The 26755-nt window shown below is 48.3% G+C and overlaps 1 protein-coding gene across 12 annotated transcripts in view; it reads left to right on the forward strand.

The window, feature by feature from the left end:
• LOC140393996 (voltage-dependent L-type calcium channel subunit alpha-1S-like) overlaps window positions 1–26755 on the forward strand; it is an 804045-nt gene that overhangs the window by 643159 nt on the left and 134131 nt on the right. For all 12 annotated transcript variants that reach the window (XM_072480735.1, XM_072480727.1, XM_072480737.1 and 9 more), the window contains 2 exons: window positions 21107–21208; window positions 21388–21527. In XM_072480735.1, the coding sequence (XP_072336836.1) occupies window positions 21107–21208; window positions 21388–21527 (242 nt within the window). The remainder of the gene's footprint in view (window positions 1–21106; window positions 21209–21387; window positions 21528–26755) is intronic.

Here is a 26755-nt window from a genome sequence, read left to right on the forward strand (position 1 = left end):
AGGAAAATGCCAATAGAATCTCAGTCTGAAATAGAACTGAGAATCCGTTCAAAATATTACACTGTCATATAACATCAACCTTGAGACACAGGTTTGAGCCTTCTATATCCTCGTTGTGCCAACAACGCAAGGTTGTCAAGGAAGACTGCACACATTGTAACAAAATGGTAGGATGCTATTAAAATGTCTTTTTGCACAAGTTAAATCAAACTGCCATCTATTTTGTAAACCATGTCTGGGCAGCAACTAAGAGAAAGGAAACGACAGGAAAGAATAGGGAACAGGGTGTTCTTTGTAATTGATACACTTAGTAGTCAGAGTGCTGTGAGCCAGGAATAAGGCTAGTTACAGATGAGGTGTTGAAGAGAGAGAGGCAGCCAACCTCAGGAAACAGATCAGCTAGAGATGAAGTGCTGAAGGGAAAAAGCCAGTTTGTGCAAATGATTGTTTTCTTTGTTGAACCGAAGATGATTCTCAAGTCCTGGTCACTTAGATGATATAGTGTGGTAGTTACTGGCCAGATTTGACTAATCGATTTATGGTTGTTGGTTGCGAAACTGAGGGGTCTCAGTAGACTTTATGATTACGGGGGAAACAGATGCTTTTGGGTTTCCAGTCTTTGAGGGACTAAGTGCTTACTGTTGATGTGCCGATGTGTAAGATTGTTCTTTGTAGTGTTTCATTATCTTTCTTCGACCTTAATAAATACTTTTATTGTTGTTTAATGAAAGAAAGGTTTGAGTTCTCACTATTTCGCAAACTTTTCTCACTAATATCCAAAAAATAATACATCACGTGAAAACAGTGCTTCAGGTTGGAACACTGTCACGCATAACATCAGTGGGGTTTTATAATAACATTGTGTGTGGTCCTGTGTCAAAATTAAATCCTACTGGTCTGGTGTGCTTTAATAACTTGAGAAGATATTCGTACGGCCTTATAATTTGTTCCTAATTCTGGGGCTCCCAGATAGGAGAATTATGAACACTAATGAAAAAAGGCTGTATGATATCCAAACTTCCATCACAGAAGAACATCCTCTGTTCCTGGATTATTGAAAGATCTTCTTCAATTTAGAATTGGAATAAAATTATCATGGAATGTATTCCAATGGAATTCCTAACTTGGATAACGGTATTATAATTAAAGAAGGGTAACTACAAAGACATGAGGGGGGAGCTGGCCAGAGTTGATTGGAAAAGGAACCTAGCAGGGAAGGCAGTGGAACAGCAATGGCAGGAGTTTTGGGGGGTTATTTGGGAGGCACAACAAAAATTCATCCCAAGAAGGAGGAAACATGCTAAGGCACCCATGGCTTACGAGGGATGTCAAGGACAGCATAAAAGCTAAAGATAAAGCATACAAAGTGGCGACTATTAGTGGGAAGCCAGAGGATTGGGAAGCCTTTAAAAGCGAGCAGAGGACAACTAAAAAAGCAATAAGGGGGGAGAAGATGAAATATGAGTGCAAGTTAGCAAGTAATATAAAAGAAGATAGGAAGAGTTTTTTTCAATATATAAAAGGTAAGAGAGAGGCAGAAATAGACATTGGACCACTGGAAAATGTGGCTGGAGAAGTAATAATAGGAAACTAAGAAATGGCAGACAAACTGAATAGTTACTTTGCATCAGTCTTCACGGTGGAAGAGACCAGTGGGATGCCAGAGAACCAGGGGGCAGAGGTGAGTGCAGTGACCATTACTAAGGAGAAGGTTCTGGGGAAACTGAAAGGTCTTAAGGTGGATAAGTCACCTAGAGCAGATGGACTACATCCCAGGGTCCTAAAAGAGATAGCTGAGGAAATTGTGGAGGCATTGGTGATGATTTTTCAGGAATCACTGGAGCCAGGAAGGGTCCCAGAGGACTGGAAAGTGGCTAATGTAACACCACTGTTTAAGAAGGGAGGAAGGCAGAAGATGGGAAATTATAGACCGTTTAGCCTGACTTCGGTCATTGGTAAGATTTTAGTGTCTGTTATTAAAGATGAGATTGTGAAGTATGTGGAAGTGCATGGTAAAATAGGACTGAGTCAGCACGGCTTTGTCAAAGGGAGGTCGTGTCTCAAAAATCTGTTGGAGTTCTCTGAGGAGGTAACAAGGAAGTTAGACAAAGAAGAACCAGTGTACGTGATTTATTTAGATTTCCAGAAGGCCTTTGACAAGGTGACGCACAGGAGGCTGTTAAATAAGTTAAAGGCCCATGGTGTTAAGGTAAGATCCTGGCATGGATAGAGAATTGGCTGACTGGCAGAAGGCAGAGAGTGGGGATAAAGGATTCTTTTTCAGGATGGCAACCGGTGACTAGTGGTGTGCCTCAGGGGTCTGTGCTGGGACCACATGTTTTCACAATATACATTAATGATCTTGAAGAAGGAGCTGAAGGCACTGTTGCTAAGTTTTCAGATTATACAAAGATCTGTGGAGGGACAGGTAGTATTGAGGAAGCAAGGGGGCTGCAGAAGGACTTGGACAAGTTAGGAAAGTGGGCAATGAAGTGGCAAATGAAATACAATGTGGAAAAGTGTGAGATTATGCACTTTGGAAGGAGGAATTTATATATAGACTATTTTCTAAATGGGGAAATGCTTAGGAAATCAGAAGCACAAAGGGACTTGGGAGTCCTTGTTCACGATTCTCTTAAGGATAACGTGCAGGTTCAGTCTGCAGTTTGGAAGGCAAATGCAATGTTAGCATTCATGTCAAGAGGGCTAGAATACAAGACCAGGGAGGTACTTCTGAGGCTCTGGTCAGACCCCATTTGGAGTATTGTGAGAAGTTTTGGGGCCCGTATCGAAGGAAGGGTGTGCTGGCCTTGGAAAGTGTCCAGAAGAGGTTCACAAGACTGATCCCTGGCATGAAGAACGTGCCGTATGAGGAACGGTTGAGGACTCTGGGTCTGTACTTGTTGGAGTTTAATAGGATGAGGGGGGATCTTATTGAAACTTGCAGGATTCTGCAAGGCCTGGATAGAGTGGACATGGAGAGGATGTTTCCACTTATAGGAGAAGCTAGAACCAGAGGACACCATCTCAGATGAAAGGAACGATCCTTTAAAACAGGTGAGGAGGAATTTCTTCAGCCTGAGGGTGGTGAATCTGTGGAACACTTTGCCGCAGAAGGCTGTGGAGGCCAAATCACTTGAGTGTATTTAAGACAGAGATAGATAGGTTCTTGATTAATAAGGGGATCAGGGGTTATGGGGAGAAAGCAGGAGAATGGGGATGAGAAAATATCAGCCCTGCTAGGCTCATTTTCCAATCAGCTCTGGCCAGCTCCTACCTCATGTCTTTGTAGTTACCCTTATTTAATTGTGATACCGTTACATGTGATTCCAGCTTCTCCCCCTCAAACTGCAGCGTAAGTTCTATCATATTGTGGTCACTGCCCCCTAAGGGTGCCTTCACCTTAAGATCCCTAATCAAGTCTGTCTCAAGACACATCACCAAATCCAGAATTGCCTGTTCCCTAGTGGGTTCGACCACAAGCTGCTCCAAACAAATATCCCTCAAACATTCCACAAATTCCTTTTCTTGGGATCTGATTCTATATCGCTCCTTGCTATCGATTTAACTTCATTCCTTACTAATAATGCAACCCTGTCCCCTTTCCCCATCTGCCTGTCCCTTTGATAGGACACATATCCTTGTATATTTAGATCCCAATCCTGATCCCCTTGCAGCCACGCCTCTGTGATGCCCACAACACCATACCGCCGAATTTCAATGTGCGCAACAAGTTAATTTACCATGTTCTGTATACTGCGCACATTAAGGTACAATACCCTCAGTCCTGCATTGATCACCTCCCTTCTCACGCTTGTCACCTTTTTTGCTCTTTTATTTTGATCTTTTATTTTGTTTCTCCATTTCCCCTTCAGTTATGACACCTTCTAAGCTCACGCTCTGGTTCCCACCCCACTGCCATACTAGTTTAAATCCTCCCGAGTGCCACTCTCAAACCTCCCAAAGGATATTGGTGCCTCTCGAGTTTAGATGCAACCCGTCCTTCTTGTACAGGTCCCACCTGCCCTGGAAGAGATCCCAATGGTCCAGAAATCTGAAACCCGCCCTCCGACACCACTGGTTTAGCCATGTGCTTTGCTGCAGTATCCTCCTATTTCTAGCCTCACTGGCACAGGGAGTAATCCTGAGATTACAACCCTGGAGGTCCTGCTTTTTAACTTACTGCCTAACTCCCTGAACTCCTTCTGCAGGACCTCACCGCTCCTCCTGCCTATGGCGTTAGTGCCTATGTGTACTACGACCTCCGGCGTTTCACCCTTCTACTAGCCTTGCCCTTAATTCTAAAAGGAATGTGTTTACCCGGAACCCTGGTGAAAGATTCCTCTTGTCTGTCGCTCATGGGTAAGGCATTCAGTCCGGTTGAAGAGGTGTATAAAGTACTCTTTATTTCTTTAAGAATTCATTTGGTATATTTGCACAAAATTAAATCGACAAACTCTCTGTTATACATTGGAAGTCCTTGAGACATTGAGGAGTGAAATCAAATAAATTCAAGACAAAAGTGACTCCAGATTTACAAATTAAGTCATTTCGACAAAAGGCCTTTTTAAAAGTAATTTACATGAATGCTTCAAAGATCTCCGAGGGCTAAACTTATTCTCACTAATTAGTCATACGGATCACATTCTTAAGGGAATCCTTATCTGGGTTTAGCCCTTTACTCATTGGTTCTGAAAAATGAAATCTCATGGGCTATAGGGGATTCAAAATTGGGTCAGTGACCAGAAGCAAAGATGAATGCTTTAATGCATGGAAAGCGGTTTCCCGTGGTGTTTGGGCCCTTGCGGTCTATTGTGGATATTAATGATTTAGGCTTAAATGTGAGGGGCATGATTGGGAAATTTGCTAATGACACAATAATTGGCCGTGCAGTTGATAGTGAAGAGGATAGCTGCCGACTCCAGAATGATATCAATGGTTTAGTTGAGTGGGCAGATGGAAATTCAATCGGGAAAAGTGAGGTGTTGGGGAGGGCAAAAAAGCAAAGGAACATTTAATAAACTCAATGAATGGGAAGAAATGAGAGGGGTGAAGGAAGTGAGAGAGCTTGGAGTGAATATCCACAGGTCCCTGAAGATGGCAGGGCAGGCAAACAATGTGGTCAAGTAAACATATTAAATTTCATCCTTTATTGGTTGAGGCACTGAATATAAAAATAGGGATGTAATGCTGGAACTGTATGAAACACTAGTTCGGATCACAGCTGGAGTTTTGTCTGCAGTTCTGATCATGTACTGGGGGCGGCACGATGGTTAGTGCTGCTGCCTCTCCGTGCCGGGGACCCGGGTTCAATTCCAGTCTTGAGTCTCTGTGTGGAGTTTGCACATTCGCCCTGTGACTGTGTGGGTTTCCTCTGGGTGCTCTGGTTTCCTCCCACAATCCAAAGATGTGCAGGTTAGGTGGAATTGGCCATGATAAATTGCCCTTAGTGACCAAAATGGTTAGGAGGGGTTATTGGGTTACGGGGATAGGGTGGAAGTGAGGGCTTAAGTGGATCGGTGCAGACTCGATGGGCCGAATGGCCTCCTTCTGCACTGTATGGTCTATGTTCAATGGTTCAGAGGGTCGGTGCACACCTGATGGATCAAATGGCCTCTTTCTGCACTGTAGGGATTCTTATGATTCTATGATTACAGGAAGGACATAATTGCTCTGGAGAGAGTGCAAAGGAGATTCATAAGAATGTTGCCAGGGCTTGAAAATTGCAACTATGAGGAAAGGTCGGATAGGCTGGGATTGTTTTCCTCAGAACAGGAAGCTAAGGGATGACCCAATTGCGATGCACATAATCATGAGGGGCTTGATGGGATACACCGGAAAGATTTGTGTCCCTTCGCGCAAGGGTCAATTTCTAAGGGGATTTAAGGTGATTGGTAGAAGGGTTAGAGAGGGCATATTACAATTTCCGACCAGGCCCCAACAATGGCTCGGATACTGGACCGAAACCCCAATATTTTAATCTATTTTGCACAACTGCGGAAAAAATGATTCACTCCAGGCGTGAGCATGAAGAAATAAGGCTTGGTTATTTTTAGAACAAAACTTTATTCTGAATCACAATATTAAACTGGTTTTAACTTCACACCCGAAGTGAACAGCTTACAATTACAACTTAACGTTACTACTCCAGGCTTGCGACTTGTAAAAGGGAGGTCGCACGTCCGGTAGCTCTGGTCAGGACCCACATTTCTTTTGCATTTTTGCCCATTCTTTTCAGGTGATAGTCACCAGAAAACATTGTTGACCAGTGGAATAGGTTCCGCCCACGCCAATCCCATGTCCAAAAGAAAAGGAAGCGAGACCAGGATACGCAAAATAGATCTGCTTTTGACGGAGGGCGACAGCATAGCTGCAGTCAGCAGCAGCTCTGATCAAGCTAGACATGCCTTCGGTCGTGTTAGTCAAGGAGTTCAACAGTTTAACTTATACTTTGAGAGGTAGTGGTTGCTGATATCGGACAGAATATGTAAATCAAGAAGCTCTGGGCCAGTTTCGGGTGGAGCTCGACAAAGTTGTCAGGATGGTAAAAAGAATGGCGAGGCTCTGAAGGGTGTCAAGGAGGTGCTTACGAGACACGAGGACCAACATGCGTCGCTAGAGGCCAAGGTGGTAGTGGTTGTTGTGTTATTAACCCTGGGTAACACGGACTGCAACTGGATGCAGTTGGACTGGAAAGCAGGCACCAAACTTAGATGTTGGTTCAATACAATTTATTGAACTTCTGTAACAATGCACACAGCTTGCTGTGGGTTGACACTCTACCACTCTTATGTGTGTTAACTCTAACTAACTAGACCAGACTAGTTCTGAACCATGTGTAGAAGGTCCTAACTGATATATACACCCTGACTGTCACGACAGTTGTCATCAGTGGAAAGAGGCGGAGTGCTGATGCCTCGTGTGTTTTATAGTAGGAGGCCCCCCTCTCGTGTTCTGTCTGGTGATTGGTTGTGTTCTGACCTGTATGTTGATTGGCTAACCTGGGTGTCTGTCACTGCCTGTCTTTACCTCATGATGTGCATGAGTGCATATTATGACATCCCCCCCCCCCCCTTTGTTTTTTAAAATTGTCGGTTGCTTATAGCATACGGCATATATACAGATATAACTGTTTACAGCAAATGGTGAGTGAGTGCATATGTACATGGAAGGTGTCTAGCGTGCAGATATAGACATTTCTTTTGTACATATTGTTCTGTAAGTCCAAACTTTGGGGCTGGCGTTGGACCCTTGTCGATCGCCTGAGAGGTGGAGGTGGGGATGACGGCGCCTTGACAGGTGGGATTGCAGGCAGATTGGTGACCTCGTGAAGCGAGGTGTCCGGAGAAGGCATAACAACAGCTGGAAAAGTGAGATTCGGTGGTGGGCAGGCAAGTTTGCGTAGTGCCCTTCTGTTGTGCCTGATGATGGAGCCGTCAGCCATGCAAACCACTAACAACCTGGAAGCATCTTATCGAACAACCACAGCTGGGGCTTGACCAGCCTCCATCAGGTAACTTAATGCGAACAGCATCTTCCGGAGAGAATACAGGCAAATCAATAGCATAAGCATCGTATGTCAGCTTTTGCCGGTTCCTGAGTTGCTGCACCTTTTGCAGCACTGGGAGGTGATCCAGGTCTGGTAAATGAATGGCCGGAACAGTCGTCCGCAGGTCTCGATTCATAAGGAGCTGTGCTGGAGACATACCGGTGGACAGAGGGGTTGCCCTGTATGCCAGCACGCAAGGTTAAAGTCAGATGCCGAGTCCGCAGCCTTGCAGACTCGGCATTTTTCGACCTTCCCGTTAGATTGCGAGTAATCCGGGCTTGAGGTGATGTGCTTGAACTGGTACAGCTTGGCAAAGTTGGACCACTCTTGGCTGTGGAAGCAGGGCCCGTTGTCACTCATGACAGTGAGCGGAATACCATGCCTGGCAAATGTCTCCTTGCAGGTCTTGATGACCGTCCTTGATGTGAGGTCGGACAGTTTCACCACTTCCGGGTAACTCGAGAAGTAATCGATAATGAGCACGTAGTCACGCCCATTGGCGTGGAAAAGGTTGATTCCAATCTTAGACCACGGAGAGGTCACGATCTCGTGTTACTGGGATGTTTCTTTGGGCTGAGCAGGCTGGAAATGCTGGCAGGTCGCACAATTGAGGACCATGTTGGATATGTCCTGGTTGATTCCAGGCCAATAGACAGCCTGCTGGGCCCTGCGCCTGCATTTCTCGACACCGAGGTGTCCCTCGTGGATTTTTTTGAGCACTAAGCTCTGGAGGCTGCGAGGAATAACGATACGATCTAGCTTTAGGAGGATCCGCTCGACGACTGTCGTCCTTAACATTAAAGAACTGAGGGCATTGCCCTTTCTGCCAACCATTTGCAAGGTGATGTATGACGTGTTATTAACCCTGGGGTAACACGGACTGCAACTGGACGCAGTTGGACTGGAAAGCAGACACCAAACTTAGAAGTTGGTTCAGTACGATTTATTGAACTTCTGTAACAATGCACACAGCTTGCTGTGGGTTGACACTGTACTATTCGAAGTGTGCTAACTCTAACAAACTAGCTCTGAGCCAGGTGTAGAAGGTGCTAACTGTCTGACTGTCATACACCCTGACTGTCACGACAGTTGTCACCAGTGGAAAGAGGCGGAGTGCTGATGCCTCGTGTTTTATAGTAGGAAGCCCCCCTCTAGTGTTCTGTCTGGTGATTGGTTGTGTTCTGTCTTGTATGTTGATTGGCTAACCTGGGTGTCTGTCACTGCCTGTCTTTACCTCACGATGTGCATGAGTGTATATTCTGACAGTGGTGGCCGATGAAAATTGATGGTGAAGGTCGGCAATCTGGAAAATTGGTCACGGAGGCAGAGCCTCCGAGTTGTGGGATTACCGGAGGGAATGGAGAGCCCGAATCCCACCGAGTATTCATCACAGATGTTCTGGAAGATGGCGAGAAATAGTGGTCTCTCCTGCACGGTACTTGACAGGACCCATCAGATGCTCAGTAAGAAGCCTCGACCGAATGAGCCACCTCGTGCATTGGTCATTCGGTTTCATAGTTTTCGAGATAAGGAGAAGGTCCTGCAATGGGCCAAGGAGCACTGTGGCGCAAAATAGGAAGCAAGCACTATGCGAGTGTAATGCTAGGGTCACTCTGGAGGATTTAAACTAGTATGGCAGCGGGATGGGAACCAGAGCGCTAGCTTAGAAAGTGCAATAGCTGAAGGGGAAATAGAGAACAAAAAGAAGTGAACCGCATCACCCTGTCTGTTCAAACGCAGTGGTTTGAAGTGTATTTGTTTCAATGCCAGAAGTATAGCAGGTAAGGCAGATAAGCTTAGAGCACTGATTATTACTTGGAACTATGATGTGGCTATCACAAAAATGTGATTAAAGGAAGGGCAGGATTGGCAGTTGAACTTTGGAGGATATAGATGCTTCAGGAGAGATAGCGGTGGTCCCGGCCATTCTCCGGCCCAGCCCCGGGGTGAGAGAATCCCGCCCAGGGTCTTTTAAATGATATTCGGGTAGATAAGTTCCTGGGCAGGATGGGATTTACCCCAGAATACTAAGGGAGGAAATTGCTGGGGCCTTGACTCACATTCTGCTGTTTAAGAAAGGAAGCAGGGATAATCCTGGAAACTATAGGCCAGTGGGCCTCACATCTGTAGTCGGTAAATTATTGGTGAGAATTCTCTCGACGACAGGATTTATATCCATTTGAATACAAATGGACTCATTAGCAATAGACAGCATGGTTTGTGAAGGGGAGGTCGTGCCTCACTAACTTGATCGAGTTTTTTGAGGAGGTGGCAAAGATGATTGGTGAGATAAGGGCGGTGGATGGACTTCAGTAAAGCCTTTGACAAGGTGCCTCATGGCAGACTGGTACAAATGATGAAGTCACATGGGATCAGAGGTGAGGTGGTAAGGTGGATACAGAACTGGCTCGGTCACAGAAGAAGGTAGCAGTTTTTCTGAATAGAAGGTTGTCACTAGTGGTGTTCCACAGGGATCTGTGCTGGGGCCTCTGTTTATAGTATACATAAACGATTTGGAGGAAAATAAAGCTGGTCTGATTCGTAAGTTCACGGATGAAACCAAGGTTGGTGGGGTGGAAGATAGTGTTGAGGATTGTCAGAGGATAGAGCAGGACATAAATAGGTTGGAGACTTGGGCATAGAAATGGCAAATGGAGTTTAATCCAGACAAATGTGAGGTAATGCATTTTGGTAGGTCTAGCACAGAGGGAAAATATACCGTAAATGGCAAAACTCTTTGGAATATAGAAAGTCAGAGAGAGCGGGGCATGCAGGTCCACAGATCTTTGAAAGTGGCAGCACAAGTGGGCAAGGTAGTCAAGAAAACATACGGAATGCTTTCCTTCATTGGACGGGGCATCGAATATAAAAACTGGCAAGTCATGCTACAGTTGTATAGAACCTTAGTAAGACCGCACTTAGAATATTGCGCACAATTCTGGTCACCACACTGCCAGAAGGATGTGGAGGCTTTGGAGAGGGTGCAGAGCACGTTTACCAGGATGTTGCCTGGTCTGGAGGGTGTTAGATGTTGTGTTATGTAATTTGGAATAACACAAGCTGCCACTTGATGCAGTTTTGATTAAAAGATGCTCCAGACTTTAAAGTGAGTTCAATGTGTTTTATTGAACTATTAGCACAGTTCTCAATCAGTTCGACTCTGCTAATCTAAATCTAGTAACTCAGTCTAACTGCCTCAAAAGCAGTTGAGTTTTTCACCAGGTTGCGTAGGGCCGTTTGTGTGTGTGTGGCCATGTTTGGAATCAACTTGCCCAGAAAATTGACCATACCCAAGAAGCGCAGCACCGCCTTTTTGTCCTCTGGGACCTTTATCGCCTTGATGGCCTTGATTTTGTCTGTGTCCAGGCGCACACCATGCTGGGAGATCTGGTCACCTAGGAACGTGAGCGTCGATGTGCCAAAACCACATTTGGACCTGTTTAACTTTAGGCCATTGGCATGTACACGGCGGAATACCTTCTGGAGATGGGACACATGTTCTTCAGGGGTCGTGGACAATATGATTATGACGTCCACGTACACGCGAACCCCTTCCATCATCTGCCATCTCACTCGTGAGTTCCTCCCGCTTCGGGATGTGGTACTGTTCCTGCATGATATTCTTATTGAGATCCTTAGGATCAATGCAGATGCGCAGGTCCCCCGAAGGCTTCTTTACGCACACCATCGAGCTGACCCAGTCAGTCGGTTCGGTGACCTTGGATATAATGCCTTTTTGCTGAAGATCCTTCTGAAGAGCTGTGCCTTCAGGCGCTCTCTCAGTGGAGGAGGGACTTGTCGTGATGCGTGGACCACTGGCTTAGCATCAGGCCGTAGCAGAATCTTGTATCGATACGGCAGCGTGCCCATCCCTTTAAACACATCTGGATACTGGCGAGGATGTCGTCGATGCCGGCCTGAAGATCCACGTGGAAGGATGTCGTAGTGTAAACCCTTTGAATGAGCTGCTTGCAGGCGTGCGCCCCTAGTAGGGATGCCCTGTCCGGTTTAACAATTTCAAAGCATAACCGTGCTTGTGTGTGTCGGTTGGATACATGCAGATGGCAGGATCCCAGTGCTGTGATGGCATTCCCGTTGTAATCCAGGAGCTTGCAGGCAGCTGGAAGGACCGTGGGGGGCTTTTTAATGCGTCTGAAGTCTGCCTGTGAGAGGAGGTTGGCAGAGGCACCTGTGTCCAGCTTGAACTGGATGGGGCAGTGGTTGACCTTCATCACTGCTCACCATTCATCCTCTGAATCCACAGCTAGGATCATTTTGGACTTGCGATGCAGGATCAGACTAGATTTCCAGACGGGGTGGGTAAGGCACATGCTCCACTCGGGCTTCGATGGTAGAGACGCAGCAATTTTGATTAATTTTTTTTTGTTATAAATTTAGAGTATCCAATTCATTTTTTCCAATTAAGCGTGTTCAATCCACCTACCTTGCACATCTTTGGGTTGTGGGGCAAAACCCACGCAAACACTGGGAGAATGTGCAAACTCCACACTGACCGTGACCCAGAGCCGGGATCAAACCTTGGACCTCGGCGCCGTGAGACTACAGTGCTACCACTGCTGCCCTCAATTTTGATTAATAAGCGAGTGCCTTTTTCGTGACTATGTTGCATTTATCAAATGTTTGCTAGCCTCCAGCCCTGATCTGGACACACATCGATTGGTCTTCGGATGAGGGGGACTTCAACTGTGTGCTGGAACCCAAAATGGGCCGATCAAGGCCTAGGCCTCTGGCTCTCTCAGAGATGGCGACAGTGCTTCGAATATTCGTGGAGCAGAGTGGGGAGAGCGGACCCGTGGAGAATCCGGCATCCACATGATCGGGAATTCTCATTTTTCTCACATGTACAGAAGGCCCACTGATCCGGTTCAATGTCGACCGAGCCCACCAGGATGCCCGGGCAGCAGGGATTGCCACGATCGACGGGATGCCCCGGGTCCAGGGGGGTGATCGACCGATGCATGTCCCCCTATGGGTACCTGCGGATAACAAGCCGCTCGACAGAAACCGAAAGGGGTTCCACTCGATGAATGTGCAGCATATCAATGTGACCATCAGCTGTGCATCATACACGTCTGTGCCCGATACCCAGACAGTGTGCACAACGCCTTCAGCCTGGCACACTCGGCGATTCCTGACATGTTCGAGGAGCACTCTGGCTGGGGGGTTGGCTCCTGGGAAACGGGTGTTATCCACTGCAGTCGTAAAGCCCATACTCCAACCAGGTCCATAATCGAGCGGTGCTCCAGCCTCCTGAAGATGCCGGTCAGGTGCCTAGACCTGTCTGGAGGGGCCCTCCAGTATGATGCTGAGAGGGTCGCCCGCATTGTGGCAGCCTGCTGCGTCCTCCACAACATCGCACAGCAGAGAGGTGATGTGTTGGAGGAGGAGGAGGAACTCCAGGCCTCGTCCGACGAGGAGGATGCAGGGCAGGGTGAGGGTGGGCAGGACATGGAGCCCAGACAGGCACGGGAGCCTGCATGACAAGTGCGCCAGGGGCAACGCGTCTGGACGCTCTGAGCGACTCCAGGTTGACCGACCAGGGTGGGACGGAGGAGGGGGGACTGGCCAGGGGCACGAAAACCATATCCCAGCCCCATACTCCCTCTCTTTCCCGCCCTCGCCACCCCCCGCCTGTAACTCCCTCCGAGATACGTACCCATCACACTACGGGGTGGGGGCCCTGCGGTGGCAGTAGCGGTCCATGGGATGGAAGATGAGGACATCGCATCTCAACCTCTCATTCCCTTACCCCCCCCCCCCCGCTCCCGCAACTCCCTCCGTGATACATACCCGTCATACTACGGGCAGGGGCCCTTTGTTGGCAGTAACTCCAGGTCTGATCAATGGGATGGAGGATAATGACAACCCGCTTTACGATAAGCTCTGGTGCTCCGCATCGTTTGACAACGTCCGATCCTGCCCACGATAGCACTTCCCACCGTCCACCTGAGTGATCCCTGCATGCGTGCTGGCCATTCCATCACACGGTCCCATCGGATCCCTGGGGTGGCGATGGTGCGGACGGTTGGTGGTGGGTGCCCGGGCCACCCACAGGGTCCGTCCATTTCTTCCCCCCCCCCCCCCCCCCCCAACGCGCCCAGCCCAGCTCACCCTTCACACCCGTCAGATAGAGCACCGAGGCAGGTTGTAACGGTTGCAACAGGTGTTTAATGTGAATATATACAGATTATTGTCCTAGCCCCGATAACTAAACTGTGTCCTGCACCCCTGCCAACAAAACTGGTGCCTAACTTCCTGGCCTTACGGGCCCTAATGCTACGTCGAGGTGGATCCCCAGACAGTACAGCAGGAGTGGAGACGACCTGCTGTGACTCCTGCCCTGCAATCTGACTCCCTGTTGGCGGGCGTCTTCTGGGGCGACCGAGCCTGGATGGGCCAGAGTGTCCCAGGTGGCATGGTGCTGCCCCATTCTGCCTGCTGCCCATCAAATGCGCCAGGGGCAGGAGGGGGTGAGGGGACGGGGAGGGGAGTCCAAATTGCTGAGTGTTCCAGCACCTCACCTGCGGGAGTCACCGGCATGGGCCCGATCACCAGCTCCTCCCTTGGGGTGCCCAATGGCACCCGGGTTACTCCATTGGATGAGGGTGCAAGGGGAGCTATTCTCTGAAGCCACCCTGCCACCTGGCAGCTGGAGACCCGCTCTTATTTTCGACCAGGATCCGCATGCTCACGGCCATGGTACACAGGGAGTGGACTATCTCTGTCTGGGACTGTGGCACATCATCCATTGACTGTGTCACCACCTTTTGGGTTTGAGTCACTTCAGCCAGTGACTGTGCCATCTCCCTCTGGGACTGGACCACCTCCCTCTGTGTCTATGCCATGTTGGCCAGCGCCTGGCAATTCCGCCAGCATTCCCAGCCATGGCCTGCTGTGACTGGGCCACGCTCAGGAGCGCCGCTGCGATTTCCAGGTGGCTATGGGACATGGTCACCTGTGAGGCGGGAACTCTGTCCTGGGCCTCGGCCAGCGCATGTACAGAATGCCCCAGGCCTTGGACATGCTGATCCATTGCCCCAACCCTCGCCCCCAATGCCTCCACCGTGGACGTCACCCGTGCGGTGTTGCCTGGGTGGCACGCATTGTCGGCACCACCTCCTGCTGCTGCACACAGTTAGACTCCTCCACCTGCACCTGCAGGTGCTGGATCCTCGCCGACAACTCCTCATGTAGTTCCTGGCTCTGCAACTGCATCTCCACCATGGATGGAACCGTTTGTTCCAGAAGTTCAAGACCCGTCTGGACGGCAGCTAGTTCTTCGGGTCGGCCTGCCCTCCGACCATCCACCCACTCGGGTGCTCCTACCTTCACCTGCTGTACCGGGTCAACTGTGTGGTGCGCACCAGATAGCGTCCCAGTAGCCTCTTCACTAAAGTGCCCAACTGAGGTCCACTGATGGTGGAGGGTGTTGGAGACAGGTGTGACGGGAAATCTGTGTCATCCTCCAACCCGAGCTCTGGGGTCTCTTGAGTCTCGGGCGGAGGGCTGGTGTCCAAGCTGCTTTCATCACTGCCTGGCTCATGGGGGGCCCTAGGCTGTGGCAGTGGCTAGTGATCGATCTGCCCCATCACCAGCAGGTCCTGCAAGACACAAGACAAGATGCATGATTCGACCCCGGCCTGGGTGGGGAGTGGGGCTGGGCTTGTGGGTGTGGGTAGGGGTGGGTGGTGTGAGGTGAGGGTGGTATGGGGGGGGAGCTGGGGGGGGGGGGTGTTGACAAAAGTGTTACGGGGAACCGCAATTTAGCAGGGTCTCACTTCCTCACTCGCGGCTGAGCTCCACCCCGGCGACCACCTCGTTCCTCTGAGCCTGCTGACCATGTCCAGGGTCCTCTGCTCGGTCACGGTGAGGCGGTCCCCCTCCTCTCTTATCCCTCTCCCGGCAGCCTTCTCCTGGGTGGGGTATGGGGACGGAAAAAGACAGTGTACAACAGTCCGGTGCATGCAGCCCAGGGGATGGGTAGCTGGTGGCCTCAGTAGCCGCCGGTATGGGTACCGGCATGTGGGGCAGTGTCAGGGTTCCACCGTCCTGGTGGGGGGGTGTCGGGTTATGGGTGTATGGGACGCGGGTTAGTTCCAGGGGTACAGTGTTGCTTACTCACGCTGTCTGCCCTGAGGAGGCCGTGAAGATTTTTCCGGTACTGCTGTCCCGTCCGGATGTTGTCGCTGACGGCACTCACAGCCTCTATTTCCTGCGCCCAGGCACAGCGAATGGCGGCAGCTGGGTGCCTCCTTCCCGGGCCAAGGTACAAGGTCATCCGCCTTGTTCTACCGTGTCCAAGATGGTCTCCAACTCTGCATCTGTGCCATCATCCAACCCGAGCTCCGGGGCCTTCTGAGTCCTGGGCGGAGTGCTGGTGTCCAAGCTGCTCTCTTTGTCTGCTCGGCTCATGGGGGGGCCCTGCCTGTGGCAGTGGCTGGGGGGCAGTGACTCCCCGGCCCGCAGTCAAATCACGCATCTTGTCTTGTGTCTTGCAGGACCTGCTGGTGATGGGGGAGATGTCTCCTTGCTGCCATCTTATTGGCTGGGATGGTGTGAGTGGGGAGTGAAGTTTATGCGGCTGCAGCTTGTTAGCCTTTGAGTGCGAATCGCGAATCTGGTACTGTTTCTCATTCGAATTGATTGTGTTCCATGTGCGAGCCCCTTAGCAGGAGCAGAATCAGGCCAAATGTGGTGCCAGTTTTTCTGTCGTGAAAGTCCACGAATTCTGTGTTAGCGTTAGTCTCAGAAGAGGAGAATCCCGCCCAGTATCTCTGCAGGCAGCAAATCATTACCTCTCGAGGGACTTCCCCAGTCACACCACACTAACCACAGGCTTTTAACCCTTAAATTGCCACAACACTTATAATCCGATTTACTAAAATCTTCCAATTGTCACAGACATGAGGAAATATTTATTCTTCCAGAGGGTGCTGGGTGTCTGGAATTCACTGCCTACGTTGGTGGTTGAGGTTGAAACGTTCAACTCATTTAAAGGTACTTTGGCTTATATCTTAAGTGGCGTAACCTGCAAGGCCATGGACCAGGTTCTGGAAAGTGGGATTAAAATGAGCACTAGAACAAAGTACAATACAGCACAGAAACAGGCCCTTCGGCCCTCCAAGCCTGCGCCGACCATGGTGCCGGCCTAAACTAAAACCGTCTGCACTTACGGAGTCCGTATCCTTCCATTCTCACCCTATTCATATATTTGTCTAGATGTCCCTTAAATGCCACTATCGTAACTGCTCCCACCATCTCCCCAGGCAGCACGTTCCATATATTTACCACCCTCTTGTGTAAAAAAAACTTGCCTCCCACATCTGTTCTAAACATTTCCCCATGCACTTTAAACCTATATCCTCTGGTACTTGACTCTCCTACCCTAGGAAAGAGCATCTGACTATCCACTCTGTCCATGATACTCATAATCTTGTAGACCTCTATCAGGTCGCCTCTCAACCTCCGTTGTTCCGGTGAGAACAGACCGAGTTTATCTAACCTCTCCACATAGCTAATGCCCTCCATACCAGGCAACATCCGAGAATGCCGCTTCTGTACCCTCCCCAAAGCATCCTCATCCTTCTGGTCTGTGGCGACCAGAATTGTACACCATATTCCAAATGTGGTCTAACTGAGGTCCTGCAAAGCTGCAACATGACTTGCCAATTTTTATATTAACTGCCCCGACTGATAAAGGCCAGCATGCCGTATGCCTTTTTAAAAAAATCTATATTTTTACCCTCCTTTTTCACATTTTCTTCCAAATTTACACCCAATAATCAGTAACAAATGTAATCCCCATATCAATGACAACGATCCTATCCTCCAACCAAACCCCAGATATTAGCCCGTATGTTTACATAAACAAATGACAAAAAGGAATCCGGAATCACCCATAGTCACCATTAACACAGACAGTTACCCTCCCCCAACCCTCCCAGCCGCACCTCCCCTAATGTTCAATGTAATCCAATTCTCGAAAGTGCATGATGAATAACGCTCATGAATTGTAGAATCCCTCCATCCTTCCCCTCAGTTCAAATTTTACCTTCTCAAGAGTCAAGAGTTCCAGCAGGTCCCCCCACCACGCCAGGGCACAGGGTGGACAGGTTGATCTCCACCCTAACAGGATCTGCCTTCAGGTGATCAATGAGGCGGAGGCTACAACATCTGTCCCCGCACCTGTTTCCAATCCCGGCTGGTCCGACACCCCGAATATGGCTCCCAAGGGCCCGGGTCCAGTTTCATGTGCACCACTTTAGAGATTACACTAAACACCTCCTTGCAGTAATCCTGTAGCTTTGGACAGGACCAAAACATGAACGTGGCTTGCTCTCTTTCCCTCCCCCCCCCCCCCCCCCCCCCGCGCAACGTTCACACACATTTTCTACCCCCTCAAAGAGCCGGCTCATCCTCACCCTTGTAAGGTATGCTCTATATACCACCTTCAGCTGTATCAGCCCCAACCTCGCACATGAGGTGGAGACGTTCACCCTCCAAAGCATGTCGCACCAGAATCCCTCCTCCATACCCTCTCCCAACTCTTCCTCCCGCTTTGCCTTGATCCCTTCCAGCGCCTTCTCCTCTTCCAAAATAGTCCCGTAAACCACTGACACTACTCCCTTCTCCAGTCCCCCTGTCTTCAGCACCTCCTCCAACAATGTGGAGGCCGGCTCTACTGGGAAGCTCTGTATCTCCTTTCTGGCAAAGTCTCGACCCTGCATGTATCTAAATATTTCCCCCTGCTCCAGCCCACCTTTGCTCCCAGCTCCTTCAATCCTGCAAACCGACCCCCAAGAAACAAATCTTTGTGTCCTAATTCCTTTCTCCTCCCATCTCTGAAAATTTCCATCCCACTTCCCTGGCTCAAATCTATGGTTCCCCCAAATCGAAATTTCCCTTGACCCTGCCCCCAACCTGAAGTGCTGGCGAAACTGCCTCCAAATTCTAACAAAGCTATTACTACCGGACTCCCTGAGTATTTCCCCGGGGCCACCGGGAGCAGCGCGGTTGCTGGTGCCTTCAATCCGACCCCCTACACAAACTCTCCTCCATTCTGACCCATTGGGAGTCAACCCCTCTAACCCAGCTCCGTACCTTCTCCACATTCGCTGCCCAGTAATAATGCATCAGGTTCGGAAGACCCAAACCCCCTGCCTGCCTTCCTCTCTGTAGCAGCACCTGTCTATTTCTGGCCACCTTCCCTCCCCATATGAACGAGGCAATCATCCCTTCAATCTCTCTAAAAAATGCCTTTGGCAGGAAAACCGGCAGACGTTGGTAAATAAACAGGAATCGCAGCAACACATTCATTTTAACTGCCTGTATCCGACCCGCCAGTGACAGAGGGAGACCATCCCACCTTGCCGGATCAGCTTTCACCCTCCCCACCAAACTAGAAATGTTGTACCTACGGAACCCCCCCCCAATCCCGAACAACCTGCACCCCCAGGTATCGGAAATGAGTCCCTGCCCTATGGAATGGCTGCCCCCCAACTCCTGCCCCCACCCCTAGCCGAGGCACCACAAAATATTCACTCTTGTCTTGGTTTAATTTGTACCCCGAGAAAGACCCAAACACCCGAAGCAGCTCCAGTATTCCTCTATTGACACACTCTGTTCTGACACATATAATAACAAGTCATTGGCATATAATGACACCCTGTGCTCTATCCCCCCCGCACTAACCCTTTCCATACCCCCGAACGTCTTAACGCGTTGGCCAATGGCTCAATCACGAGTGCAAACAGCAGGGGGACATAGGACATCCCTGCCTAGTCCCACGGTGGAGGAAAGTATTCTGAGCTGATGTTTTTAGTGTGGGGACACACCCTCGGCTCCTTATACAGTAGCTTCACCCAGTCCACAAATCTTGGTCTAATCCCAAACCGCTCCAGAACTGCCATCAAATGCCCCCATTCTACTCGGTCAAACGCTTTCTCGGCATCCAATGCCACAATCACATCTGATTCCTTCCCCTCCGCCGGTGCCATAACCACGATCAATGCCTCCTAATATTAGAAAAAAGCTGCCTCCCTCTCTCAAACCCTGTCTGATCTTTACCTATCACCTTCGGGAGGCACTCCTCTAGCCTACCTGCCAGTACCTTCGCCAATATCTTTGCGTCCACGTTTAAAAGTGATATGGGCCTATACGATCCACACTCCATCGGATCCTTATATTTCTTAAGTAACAGGGAAACCGATGCCTGCCCCAAAGTTTGTGGTAACACCCCCTTCCCTATCGCCTCCTTAAACATCCCCACCATCAGCGGTACCAGCTTATCTTTGAATTTTTTATAATATTCCACCGAGAACCCATCCTGCAACCTTCCCCCACTGCATCCTCCCAATCCCATCTTTTATCCCCTGCTCCACTGTCACCCCTTCTAATGTAGCCCTGTCCCCCTCCCCTAACCTCGGGTACTCCAGCCCATCTAGAAATTCCTGCATCTTCCGGCCTCCCCCAGGTGGTTCTGTCCTGTACAACCTCTCATAAAATTTCTTAAAGACCTTGTTAATCGGATCTGGAGCTACCACCAACTTCCCTGCCCTGTCCCGCACTTGGACAATTTGCTGTATGCCTTCTTGACCACCATATCCACATGCGTTGCACTTTCAGTGATTGGTGGACATGTCAGTACTTGCATAAGTTATACCATTTATTGTGTAATTCCTATATGCATTGGACCTTCCAAAGTTCCTCACACTTGTACAGATTAAACTCCATCTGCTATTTCTCCACCCAAGACTCCAACCAGTTTATATCCTGCTGTATCCTCTGATAATCCTCTTCAATATCCGCAACTCCAACAATTTTTATATCGGCTGCGAACTTACTGAGGAGACCAGCTACATTTTCTTCCAAATCATTTATTTCCACCACAAACACCAAAGGCCCCAGAACTGATCCCTGTGAAACACTGCTAGTGATTCCATTCAGAAAAGCACCCTTTTACTGCTACCCTCTGTCTTCTGTGCCCAAGCCAGTCCGGTATCCAACTTGTCAGCTCTCCTCTGATCCCATATGACTTCACCTTTTGTACCAGTCTACCATGAGGCACCTTGTCAAAGGATTTACTGAAGTCCATGTATACAACATCTACTGCCTTTCCCTCATCTATCATCTTTGTCACTTCCTCGAAAAACTCGATCAAATTACTGGGGCACGACCGCCCCTTCACAAAACCATGCTGTCCATCATGAATAAGTCCAATTGTTTCTAAATGTGAGTAATTCTATCTCAAAGAAACGTTTCCAATAGTTTCCCTACCACTGACGTAAGGCTCTTCGGCCTATAATTTCCTGGATTATTTCTGCTGCCCTTCTCAAACAATGGAACAACTAGTTTCTGTTTTGGTGGGCGCAGACAAGGTGGGCTAAATGCCCTCCTTCTGTACTATGAATGTGTCTGCGGTGAACACTGGGTGAAGGGACTGGTTTACACAAACCCTTTTATTGAGCCATAAGTTAAGAGTTGATTGGTTGGTTGGTACGTTCCAAGGATATATGGTTAACTGTTTTTTGTCTAAAGGGAATTTTGAACAGTCCAATGAGGAACTGAGAGCAATTATCAAAAAAGTCTGGAAACGAACAAGTATGAAATTGCTGGACCAAGTGATCCCCCCAATTGGAGGTGAGTGCCATGTATCAGATGTTGGTTCAGAGACCTAGTTTCATAATGCTGTTTAGCGTGAGACTCTGTTATAGAGTGAATTATGGCCAGAACTCAAGGGTTTATTTCAGTGGAATGTTTGCTTTCTTTGATCTGGTTGTTTCCATGGCAATAATTGAATGTAAACTTTTTCTGTTCAGATGATGAGGTGACAGTTGGCAAGTTCTATGCCACATTCCTGATCCAAGACCATTTCCGGAAGTTTAAGAAGCGTCAGGAAGAATATTATGGAATTCTCCCGTCAAAGAAGAACCAGAATCAGAATGAAATTGCACTTCAGGTAAGGATGAAAGTGGTGGTGCAGTGGCTGGTACTGCTGCCTCACTGCGCTGAGGACCCGAGTTTGATCCCGGCTCCTGAACACTGTCCATGTGGAGTTTGCCATTCTCCCTGTGTGTTGGTGGGTCTCACCCCACAACTCAAAAATGTGCAGGGTAAGTGGATTGGCCACACTAAATTGCCCCTTAATTGGGTCGGCATCATCATCTTGGACGGCATGGGCTCTAGACTGCAGCGGGTTACATTCCTTGGCTAAGGAGTGGTTCATGAGACTATGGAGGTACTAACAGAGTATCCATGAAATTTAAAGTCACCACGACTTTGTCCACCACTGGAGGCGACTCGCAGACAGAAGAGGATGTGTTGTTTGGACCCCTGAATGACGTTGAAATATTTATTCATACGCCGCCAGTAATAGAGTCCAGTGCTAAATCTGAGCAGAGGCTATGGGGGAAATCCTCTTGTCCTCCATAAAAAGACCCAGCAGTGGCTTATTCTGTGATAATGAAAAATGTCGCCCAGAGATATTTGTGGAATTTTTGTACTGCGTGTATCACAGCCAAGCCTTCTTTTTCAATATGGGCAAAGCGGCGTTCTGCATTTGCCAGGGTTCTGGAAACATATGCAGTGGGGTGCTCTGTGCTATCAATTGGATATCACCACCTCAATGCCATATGGAGAGGCATCATAAGTGAGAATGAGCGGCCGGGAAGGATCACAGTGGGCCAGTAATGGGAATATGACAGCTGTCTTCACTCCTGCGAATATCTCCTATTGAGTTCCCCAAGCCGACTTTTGGATCCTTTTTAACGGGAAGCAAAGTGGTGCCAGCAGGGTGGCCAAATTCGGAATAAATTTTACGTAATAATTTAGGAATCCTAGAAATGATCTCGATTCCGTGGTGTTTTGTAGAGTCGAGGCTCCTTTTGTGGCCTGGACCTTTTCCTCCACTGGGTGCAAGCCGTCTTTATCCACCTGGTAACTCAAGTATCTTACTAGTCAGAGTAGAAATGTCAGGATATATAGGATGAATACGTGGTGAAGGGATGGTGTCAGGGGAAGGGTTTCAGATTCCTGGGGCATTGGGACCGGGGTTCTGGGGGAGGTGGGACCTGCACAAACTGGACTGGTTACACCTGGGCAGGACTGGAACTGATATCCGAGGGGGGCTATTTGCTAGACCGGTTGGGGAGTGTTTAAACTAATGTGGCAGGGGGATGGAAACCGATGCAGGAAGTCGGAAGGTAATAAAACAGGGACAGAAACAAAAGGCAGTAAGGGGGAAAGGGTAAGGCAGAGAAGCCATAGTCAAAAATCAACAAGGGCGATAGTACAAGGTACAGTGACTGAGGGGAGCTCAGTGAATAGGCCCAGTAATACTAAAAGGAATAAAACGGGAAGTAAAAACATAAATGGAAAGCGATGCGGCAGGTTGTTACATGAAGATATGGGTTCAACGACAAGGCAAATTAGGAGAAAGGTTAAGAGGAAAAATAACTTAGGAGAGGTTACTGATCAAGGTGTTAAGATTCAAAACCGAGGTATAAAAGCCAACATAAGTGTACTTTACTGGATGCTCGTAGGATTCGGAATAAGTTGATGGCGCAAATCATCGTGAATGACTGTGATTTAGTGGCCATTACTGAAACATGGTTAAAGGATGGTCACGACTGGGAGTTAAATATCCAAGGGTATCAAACTATACGGAAGGACAGAGTGGTTTAGCTCTGTTATTTAAGGATGACTGACATCCGGGCAATAGTAAGGGATGACATTGGTGCTCTGGAAGATAAGGTTGAATCTATTTGGGTGGAAATCAGGAAAATAAGGCGAAAAAGTCACTGATAGGAGTAATCTATAGGCCACCAAATAGTACCATTATGGTGGGGCAGGCGATAAACAAAAAAATAACGGATGCATGTAAAAATGGTACAGCAGTTATCATGGGGGATTTTAATCTGCATATCGATTGGTTTAACCAGATCGGTCAAGGCAGCCTTGAGGAGGAGTTTATAGAATGTATCCGCGATAGTTTCCTAGAACAGTATGTAATGGAACCTACGAGGGAACAAGCGGTTCTAGATCTGGTCCTGTGTAATGTGACAGGATTGATTAATTGTTAGGAATCCTCTCGGAAGGAGCGATCAAAATATGGTGGAATTTAAAATACAGATGGAGGGTGAGAAGGTAAAATCAAACACTAGTGTTTTGTGCTTAAACAAAGGAGATTACAATGGGATGAGAGAAGAGCTAGCTAAGGTAGACTGGGAGCAAAGACTTTATGGAGGAACATTGGAGAACCTTCCAAGCTGTTTTTCACAGTGCTCAGCAAAGGTTTATACCAACAAAAAGGAAGGACGGTAGAAAGAGGGAAAATCGACTGGTTATATCTCAGGAAATGAAAATGAAAAAATGAAATGAAAAACGCTTATTGTCACAAGTAGGCTTCAAATGAAGTTACTGTGAAAAGCCCCTCGTCGACACATTCCGGCACCTGTTTGGGGAGGCTGGTACGGAAATTGAACCGTGCTGCTGGCCTGCCCTGGTCTGCTTTAAAAGCCAGCGATTTAGCCCAGTGTGCTAAACCAGCCCCATATCAGGGAGAGTATCAAATTGAAGGAAAAAGCATACAAAGTGGCAAAGATTAGTGGGAGACGAGAGGACTGGGAAATCTTTAGTGGGGAAACAGAAAGCTACTAAAAAATCAATAAAGAAGAGTAAGATAGATTATGAAAGTAAACTTGCTCAGAATACAAAAACAGATAGTAAAAGTTTCTACAAATATAACAAACAAAAAAGAGTGGCTAAGGTACATATTGGTCCTTTAGAGGATGAGAAGGGAGATTTAATCATGGGAGATGATCGTGTTTTCCGGGTCCTTAAGTGGGAGGGGGAGCAGCCCCAAGTCGTGGTCCGCATTGGCACTAACGACATAGGTAGGAAAGGGGACAAGGATGTCAGGCAGGCTTTCAGGGAGCTAGGATGGAAGCTCAGGACGAGAACAAACAGAGTTGTTATCTCTGGGTTGTTGCCCGTGCCACGTGATAATGAGATGAGGAATAGGGAGAGAGAGCAATTAAACACGTGGCTCCAGGGATGGTGCAGGCGGGAGGGATTCAGATTTCTGGATAACTGGTACTCTTTTTGGGAAAGGTGGGACCTCTACAGACAGGATGGTCTACATCTGAACCTGAGGGGCACAAATGTCCTGGGGGGCAGATTTGTTAGTGCTCTTTGGGGGGGTTTAAACTAATGCAGCAGGGGCATGGGAACCTGGATTGTAGTTTTGGGGTACGAAAGATTGAGAGTATAGAGGTCAGGAGTACAGATTTGACTTCGCAGGAGGGGGCCAGTGTTCAGGTAGGTGGTTTGAAGTGTGTCTACTTCAATGCCAGGAGTATACGAAATAAGGTAGGGGAACTGGCAGCATGGGCTGGTACCTGGGACTTCGATGTTGTGGCCATTTCGGAGACATGGATAGAGCAGGGACAGGGATGGTTGTTGCAGGTTTCGGGGTTTAGGTGTTTTAGTAAGCTCAGAGAAGGAGGCAAAAGAGGGGGAGATGTGGCACTGCTAGTCAAAAACAGTATTACGGTGGCGGAGAGGATGCTAGATGGGGACTCTTCTTCCGAGGTAGTATGGACTGAGGTTAGAAACAGGAAAGGAGAGGTCACCCTGTTGGGAGTTTTCGATAGGCCTCCAAATACTTCTAGGGATGTAGAGGAAAGGATGTCGAAGATGATTCTGGATAAGAGCGAAAGTAACAGGGTAGTTATTATGGGAGACTTTAACTTTCCAAATATTGACTGGAAAATATATAGTTCGAGTACATTAGATGGGTCGTTTTTTGTACAATGTGTGCAGGAGGGTTTCCTGACAAAATATGTTGACAGGCCAACAAGAGGAGAGGCCACATTGGATTTGGTTTTGGGTAATGAACCAGGCCAGGTGTTACATTTGGAGGTAGGCGAGCACTTTGGGGACAGTGACCACAATTCGGTGATGTTTACGTTAGTGATGGAAAGGGATAAGTATACCCCGCAGGGCAAGAGTTATAGCTGGGGGAAGGGCAATTATGATGCCATTAGACATGACTTGGGGGGGATAGGTTGGAGAAGTAGGCTGCAAGTGTTGGGCACACTGGATATGTGGAGCTTGTTCAAGGAACAGCTACTGCGTGTTCTTGATAAGTACGTACCGGTCAGACAGGGAGGAAGGCGTCGAGCGAGGGAACCGTGGTTTACCAAAGAAGTGGAATCTCTTGTTCCGAGGAAGAAGGAGGCCTATGTGAAGATGAGGTGTGAAGTTTCAGTTGGGGCGCTTGATAGTTACAAGGTAGCGAGGAAGGATCTAAAGAGAGAGCTAAGACGAGCAAGGAGGGGACATGAGAAGTATTTGGCAGGTAGGATCAAGGAAAACCCAAAAGCTTTTCTATCGGTATGTCAGGAATAAAAGAATGACTAGGGTAAGAGTAGGGCCAGTCAAGGACAGGGATGGGAAGTTGTGTGTGGAGTCTGAAGAGATAGGCGAGATACTAAATGAATATTTTTTGTCAGTATTCACTCAGGAAAAATAGAATGTTGTGGAGGAGAATGCTGAGACCCAGGCTATTAGAATAGATGGCATTGAGGTACGTAGGGAAGAGGTGTTGGCAATTCTGGACAGGCTGAAAATAGATAAGTCCCCGAGGCCTGATGGGATTTATCCTAGGATTCTCTGGGAAGCCAGGGAAGAGATTGCTGAGCCTTTGGCCTTGATTTTTATGTCATCATTGACTACAGGAAAAGTGCCAAAGGACTGGAGGATAGCAAATGTGGTCCCTTTGTTCAAGAAAGGGAGTAGAGACAACCCCGGCAACTATAGACCGGTGAGCCTCACGTCTGTTGTGGGTAAAGTCTTGGAGGGATTATAAGAGACAAGATTTATAATCATCTAGATAGGAATAATATGATTAGGGATAGTCAGCATAGCTTTGTGAAGGGTAGGTCATGCCTCACAAACCTTATCGAGTTCTTTGAGAAAGTGACTGAACAGGTAGACGAGGGTAGAGCAGTTGATGTGGTGTATATGGATTTCAGTAAAGCGTTTGATAAGATTCCCCACGGTAGGCTATTGCAGAAAATACGGAGGCTGGGGATTGAGGATGATTTAGAGATGTGGATCAGAAATTGGCTAGCTGAAAGAAGACAGAGGGTGGTGGTTGATGGGAAATGTTCAGAATGGAGTTAA

This window comes from Scyliorhinus torazame, chromosome 17 (assembly GCF_047496885.1).
Source record: "Scyliorhinus torazame isolate Kashiwa2021f chromosome 17, sScyTor2.1, whole genome shotgun sequence".
Lineage (NCBI taxonomy): Eukaryota > Metazoa > Chordata > Chondrichthyes > Carcharhiniformes > Scyliorhinidae > Scyliorhinus > Scyliorhinus torazame.